Source organism: Saccopteryx leptura, chromosome 6 (assembly GCF_036850995.1).
Source record: "Saccopteryx leptura isolate mSacLep1 chromosome 6, mSacLep1_pri_phased_curated, whole genome shotgun sequence".
In the NCBI taxonomy this organism is placed as follows: Eukaryota; Metazoa; Chordata; class Mammalia; order Chiroptera; family Emballonuridae; genus Saccopteryx; species Saccopteryx leptura.
Genome location: NC_089508.1, coordinates 191633231 through 191640802, shown reverse-complemented (window position 1 = coordinate 191640802; position 7572 = coordinate 191633231). Strand labels below are relative to the sequence as shown.

At 44.3% G+C, this 7572-nt stretch overlaps 1 protein-coding gene across 2 annotated transcripts in view; it reads left to right on the top strand.

The window, feature by feature from the left end:
- The first annotated feature begins 1342 nt into the window (after positions 1 to 1342).
- LMTK2 (lemur tyrosine kinase 2) overlaps positions 1343 to 7572 on the top strand; it is a 73303-nt gene continuing 67073 nt past the window's right edge. The window contains exon 1 of one of the 2 annotated variants that reach the window (XM_066342291.1): positions 1343 to 1740. In XM_066342291.1, the coding sequence (XP_066198388.1) occupies positions 1644 to 1740 (97 nt within the window). In that variant the 5' untranslated portion in view covers positions 1343 to 1643. Of the gene's footprint in view, positions 1747 to 7572 lie in introns of both variants that reach the window. The other variant, XM_066342289.1, reaches the window with a different exon arrangement.

Below are 7572 nucleotides of genomic sequence, written 5' to 3'. Positions count from 1 at the left end.
ACTCCTCCTGGTGCACAGCCAGAGCATTCCCTGGCTTCCTCAGACTCCAAGTTCCAGCTTCCTGATGGATGTCGAAGCACAACAGGGTGATTGTGTCTCTTTCCTAGAACTTTGCCTTCTGTTTGGTTCCCACGTAGAGATCAGCAGATAGCCATGGAGCTGTAACTCAGCATTTCCCATTCCAGTTATTTGTTTATTTAGGTGTCTACTGGCTTGCCTTAATCATTCAACAAATATTCCCTGGGCATATATGCTGTGTGTCCAGGGCTGGGTCAGCCCCACAGAAAGCTGGCATTAATATGGACATTTGAGGAATCTGGAGAATTGAGGGGGCTCCCCTGCTGCCAGTTGGTAGAGCCCCATCTGATTAGCTTCAAATCACTTCCTCTCCTGGGCTAGAGCGTATTTTCTAGAAAAGCCCAACAATTCCCCAACCTCCAGACCTCCCGTCATTATGTTACTTCTGCCTAGAAAGTGGTTTCTTCTCTCTTTCCACCTGTTGTTTGGACCTTGTCTCTTGGTGGGGAGAGGTCGACACCTGGGAGCTGCTCCGCCCTGCCACCCAGGACCAGGACCAGGAACAGGTGGCACCCTTCCTCTGGAGAATCCCTATTCGGAGCCAGGCCCGGAGCCAGCCCCTTGGAAACCCCAGCTGACACAGGCACAGTTCTTGTCCTCAGGGAGCTTACAGTGACAGAAACAATAAAATATGGTATCTGGGACAGCAGTCTACCCAGGGCGGGGGCGGGGCAACAGGAGACGTTAGTCATTTCTCCTGGGGTTGGGGAGCGGCCTTCCTGGATGACGTCATCCTCAGGTGAGTCGTGACCTATGGAAGGAAGAGGGCCAGGTGGTCAAGACGGGACAGGAAGGGGCATTCTTGGCGAAGGGAATGGCCTGAGCTCAGGAGCTGAGTCAGTGGGTGTGAGGGGAGAGGGATTCTATTCTTGTTAAGTTGAAATAAAAAACCCCAAAGCCCCTTGGTGGCTGATAGGATGTATAAGGTCAACCTAAGGAGAAGATCCTAAAACTCTGACACGTGAAAAAGGCAGAAGACAAAACAGGCCTACTTTAAATGTTTTAAAATATTGAGCAAAAAATTTACGGTGGATTCTGGATGCTTTTTATTGTCTTTTTTACACCTCCCTGTCTTTCTGAATTTAAAATAATTGCCGGTATTACCTCCTGCCCACGCACTCCTCTGTCTGCAGGGGGCGCAGCCGCCGACACCCTCCCTCCGCCAGAAAAATGGGCGGGGCCTCCCGGGCTCTGTGGAACTGACGATTGACCAGCTGGGCTGTCTATCACGGCTTCCCGCCCCCCTTACGTCACATGACGCGGCCCATCATGGCGTCGGGATCGCGGCTGCCCGGGCCCGCGGTTCCGCAGGGCTGCTGCTGTTGCTGCTGTTGAGAGGCGGCGGCGGCGGCGGCAGCGGCGGCGCGGGCGGGCTGGCGGGCGGGAAGGATGGTGTTTCCGTGGACTGAGCGGCGGGTGCGGACCAGAAGCCGGGCTGAGGTTTGGCCGAGGCGGCGGGCGCTCTGGAGCATTGGGCGCGGGCGCCGCTGAGGCTGTGTAGGGAGGCGGGAGCGACGGGCTGAAGGCGACCCGAGAGCCGGCCCCGGGGCCGCGCGGTGGGCGAGATGCCGGGGCCCCCGGCGTCGCCGCTGCCGCTGCCGCTGCTGCTGCTGCTGCTCCTGGACGCCGGCAATGCCTGGGCTGCGCCACTTCCGCAAACAGGTGCAGGTGAGCGGGCCCGCGGCGGGGACCGGGCGGCGGGGACCGGGCTGCGGGACCGCGGCGACCGGGGGGTCGAGGGGGAGGCAGTAGGCCGGGTCCGGCCTCGGCGCCGAGGGATCGGCGGGCCGCCGGGCCGGGCGGCCGGGGGAAGCCAGCGAGGAGGGAGGGTTCTGCCGCAGGGACCAGCTGCCTCTCCGGGGCCCAAGCGGGGGCGAGGCGATGCGGTGCGGTCGGGGCCGGGACCGACCCCCGCCCCGGCTGGACTGCGGTACTGGCTCTGGACCTGTTGCCTGGAGGTCCTCAACCCACATCCCTTTCCCGGCAGTTCTGCATCCCTTTCCAGATGTCACCTGCCTCCTGTGAGTTTCTCACGTCTTATACTGAGAACCATTTCTCAGCTCTGATCATCCTGAAATGCACATGGTGATGGGAGAGCTCTTCCGACTTTCCTTCGTTCCCTGCGACTTATTCTGAAGTTATATGTGCATCGGTTTTTAGACGCTGTGCTTTTTATCCGGATTGTATCTCTGGGGATGAGAAGGAAACACTACTATAAATATTTCTATTTTAGGAAGCCAGTTATGAGAGTAGCGGCCTTTGAATAACTATTGACAGAATGACCCAAGTGGGATTGAAGTTTCTATTTTAGCTAAATCAGTATGCTTTTCTTTTCTTTCTTTGCATTGTATCAATATCGTTTGTATTTGCGGTTTATTTTCCTAGACGCGATAAAACACCAACCCCAGAAAGCATCCCGAGATGGGTCATTTTTTATTAAAGGAAAAAAACCCCAAAAACTAGGCTTATTTGTAGTTATCATCTGCTTATTTTTGAAATGAAGAGAGACTGGAATTTCATATAGTTATAAAATTTTCGAGTTGGAACAGAAAATTTAGTTCAATTTCTTCATTTTCAGTTGAAGACATTGAGGCTGTGTGTGTGTGTGTGTGGGGGGGTGTCAAATGACCCTACCCAAGGTGACAGCTGAATTGTAGGCAGTGTCATAGCTAAAACCTGGGCCTTAGATCTACCTGGTTGTGTAATTCAAGCCTTTTAACTGTTTAGGAATGCTCTTGAAGTCAAGGGTTATTTTAGGATGTTGTTAATTGGGTACAGAATGTGGCAGTTACTGTCCCCAGAAAACACATATTTTTCAAACACATCTGCAATGAAAACTATGTAATTATTTCTAGAGCTACACCAGGTTATGTCATTGAGTGCCCTTTAGTTGAGTATTAACTGTTATCGTACCATATAATGCATTGCTAAATTTCTGCCACTCCCTTAGACCAAATATTTGTAAGGTGAATTCTGTTTTCTGATCTGATAAGAAGAGTGAGTATTATTAGAGATGTATAGCAGTGGTCTCCAACCCCAGGCCGTGGACTGGTACCGGTTCGCAGAGAAAGAATAAATAACTTACATTATATCCGTTTTATTTATATTTAAGTCTGAACGATGTTTTATTTTTAAAAAATGACCAGATTCCCTCTGTTACATCTGTCTAAGACTCACTCTTGACACTTGTCTCAGTCACGTGATACATTTATCTGTCCCACCCTAAAGGCCAGTCCGTGAAATTATTTTCTGACATTAAACCGGTCCTTGGCCCAAAAAAGGTTGGGGACCACTGATGTATAGGCACCTCAGGTAAGAGTCACAGAAAGTATCTGGGAAGTTATAAAAGACTATATGTAAAGGTGTTGATGTTGGTATTGGGAGATATTGATGATGGAATTGAAAATTAGCTCTGGGGTAGGATAGTGGGTAAAGAGTGGAAGGGATTCAAGAAGTTTCCAGATGGCTTTGTACTTAATTGAATATTTATATACTTTGAGAAAACAGATTCTGTGTAGGCACCTATAGAACTATGCTTTCCTGTAAACCTCTTAACATTTTTTAAATTTCATTCTTTTACTATTTTATGGATGTATAAATCATAAAATCTAAGTTTCTTGGAGTGCTGTAAAACAATCAGGAAAATTCTTTCATAAATAGAAATATGAACTCTTCTTTAAAATTTTTATTGATTGATTGATTTGAGAGAGAGAGATAGGGGAAACATCGATTTGTTGTTCCACTGTTTATGCATTCATTGGTTGATTTTTGTATGTGCCCTGCCCAGGGATCAAACCTGCAACTTTTGGAATATTGGAATGATCCCCTAATCCAGTGGTCGGCAAACTCATTAGTCAACAGAGCCAAATATCAACAGTACAACGATTGACATTTCTTTTGAGAGCCAAATTTTTTAAACTTAAACTATATAGGTAGGAACATTCCTTATCGAGGTAGCACCCCCCCGCATGTGGTATTTTGTGGAAGAGCCACACTCAAGGGGCCAAAGAGCCGCATGTGAGCCGCAGTTTGCCAACCAGGGCCCTCATCAACTGAGCTGCCTGGCCAGGGTGAAATATCAAATCTTGACATAAGTAAAGCATAAAGAAATATTTGGTGATTTATAGCTGCTTTTTGCAGGTTTCCGTTCGTATTCTGTTACTTGAAAAGAGTATGGTTAGACATGTGGCTGATGACAGGTGAGTAGAATTAAATTCTGTGGAAAAGATGCACATTCGCACATAGATTTGGGCGTTTGTATTTCCATCTAGAAGAAATTATTAATCCTGGTAGTGGAGATGGATTCTAGACCAAGGAGAAGAAAGAAACCTTTGAGTAATCCTGGCAAGTGAGCTCACTGGTCAAGAGAGAGGAACCCCTTTGAACATATATGGTAGATAAAAGAGCAGTTAAATGTTAAAACATAATAAAGCTCAAGCTTTTAATTACCTGGTGTTCTGTACTCCATGTGAAGGTAGGGCTGGCCATTGTCAAATTAAAGGTAGACCATTGCATAGCTTTTTTTGCCTCATTGGCCGTTCTCTTTCTACTTAAAGTTCAAACTGGTTCATAGCACCTTGAAGAAAGCATGGCTTATCAGACACAGGTTGGAAAAAAAATACTTGAATTTTATCCTTTGCCAGCCCATTTGCCTGGGGAAAGAAATGAGGCAGTTTACTAAAGTTCAGCATTTAAATAGAAATTCATTTATCCAGAGTTTCTTTGTCATCCAATATCATTTCTGGGTTTAGAAGTTGAAACAAGTATTTACCCATTTAATCATAATAAAGCTTTGTAAATGTGTTGATTGCCTTTGTCCATTAAGAGCAAGAAGGCATTTCTTGGTGGAATTTTATTTTGGGCCTCTCGTCTCTCTGGGAGCCTCTTTTCCCGAGGATCTGTATTTCTGCAAGGGCCCTTGTGATGATGCACACTGAGATCTTAGTGGCCCTCTCACTAGGAAGCTTCCATAGGGGAGAAAGTCTACTGTTTTCACACAGTTAAATTACTAACCTAAGATTACAGGTACATTCTTTTCTACAGATCATAGACACAGATGATTCTTAAGAAACATTTATGTGTCTTTTAGAAGATTCTCCAGATTCACATCATGAAGAAAGATCTGGTATGTGTGCAGGCATTCCTCTCAGTCCAGTTTATTAATATTAGGGTAGTAAGCAGTTAGACAAGGAAACAACTTGTATTGTTCTGTGGCATATTAGGTCACAGAGTACAGAGGAAGCTTTTAGCAGTTCCAGATAAAGGACCTCACGGAAGTCTGTGAAGCCGGTGGGGACTCAGCTCCTGATTAAACAGCAGCTTGTGAAACCGGGACTGACTCTCATATTAGATTAAGCAAACAGACTTGTATTTTGAAAAAGATGTCTGAAGTAAAGGTAGTGCTTTCTAAAGTGTGAATTTTTGTGTTTATTGTAACAGCTTCTGAGAAATAAAAAAAGTTTTTTCAATAAGCTTTCCATGCAGATTATTTCAGGATTTGGGAGTATAGGCTTAAGATTTGATTCAGGTTGGAATGTTGTAATTGCTTTCATTTGGTGATATTTTGGGGTTAACTAAATATGCTCATTTGCACATTAATAGGAAGTCTGTCCAACAGTTTTGTAGCCGATTAGCATTGAAGTTATCAAATCCCTACAGTTTTGCTGATACCAATGTGCTGTTTATGCAGCTCTTGAAATTTAGAGTCCTTGGGCCCTCTGTGTCCTCTGTGGGCTGTGTCACTTAGATAAGAGCTATACATATAATAAAAAGAGACTTTGTTGTGTAAATAAGGGATGGCCAGGGTTCTGAAACAGTTAAAGAAGTCCTCAAAAAAGTTCTTGTAGATGGACATGTTAAAAGAATCTAGTTTTTCAGTCTAGTTGAGAGTAAAAGTCACGAACCAGTCATGGGAAGAGCAGGTATTATAGACAGAACTTGGACTTTGGAGTCGGTCTGGGTGTGAGCCTTCCTGTGCCACTTCAACAGCTTGACGACCTTGGGCCACTTACTTGCTTCTTAGATCTCAGTTATTGAAATAGGATGGTGATAGTAATTACCTACAGGGTTGTTGGGCAGGTGAGGTAGAGTCACAGTGGTATGACACGTTGGGCAGTCAGCAACATGGATTTATTCTTTTGTTCTGATTTGTAAATTTGGGGGATTATCATAGAATTGACTGATGGTGGGTGGTATGGCTTCAAAAAAGGAACTCAAAGTGGAATGCCTAGAACTTGCTGGATTAAAAAACCTTTGTTACTCAAATATGGTGGGTGAAGAAGAGACCCTTTAAATCCAGCTTAAGAATGATATATAAACGATATTGTTACTTTTTTTAAATTGATTTTTAGAGGGAAAGGGGGGGCAGAGAGAGGGAGAAATAAGGAAGGAGAGAGTGAGAAAGAAAGAAACATCAATTGGTTGTTCCACTAATTCATACCATCATTGGTTGATACTTGTATGTGCCCTGACTGGGGATCGAACCCACAACATTGGCATATTGGGATGATGCTCTACCATCCAGGGCCTGGTATTGTTACTTCTTGAAATTCATAATGTTGGGGAATTACAGTAGAAATTTTAAAGATGATCTGGATTAGTCTACTTTTATGTAATAAACCTGGTTTTAAACATCAAGATGACTAAAGCAAATTTCATGTGAGCAGTTGCTGGTTTTAATTTAACGAAACTGGGCGCACTCTAAGTTCAGTTGATTCTAAACAAAATTATGTACTCGCATAAAGCACCCTTAAAGGCAGCCAGTCAACCGGACCAGCACAGGACTGAGGCTTCCCTTAGAAAATGTCATTTGGAGAGATAACTATAAGTATCTCGTCCTCTCTTTTAAAGTCATGTATTTTTGCAGTTTCCTAGCTGTGTTTTATTCTTTTTAACACAGACGTTTGTTGCTCAGACGTAAGGAAAGGAATATTATAGAAAGAAGCTGGACAGATATTCCTGGTCTAAAACAAGCTGCCGTATCTTGGGTTATTTTTAGATTTGATTCCCAACCTTTCTGTGAATCTTCATATGAAGAGACTGCTATAAGAGAAAACTGAAGAAATATGGTAAAACTGGTCTGTCAGAGCAAAATATTGGAATGAAGTATTTTTAAATTATAGCAGGTGACTAATTTAGAACCATGCCTTACCTTTACAGTTATTTGCCAAAAAGGACAGGTGTATCAGAAAAATAACCTCACTATTTCAGAAAACAAAAAAAATTTTTTGGCAAAGATTAGCACAGTGCAGAGATCCCAGATTTCATTTGACTTTGTTGTAATTCATGTGGGGAAAGTGAGAACTGTTGATGCCAAATGTCTCAGCTGCCTGAGAGCTCTTTGCCGCCTCAGTTTCCCTAAGACCTTTCCTCTTGCCTAGTCCTTAGAGATCCCTCCCCTAGGGAACTTCTAGAGAGCTTACTTGTGGGATAGGATGTTCCTTGGGGTGTAGGGTGGAAACACTGGAACTTAATTATATTTATTTTCACCTTTTA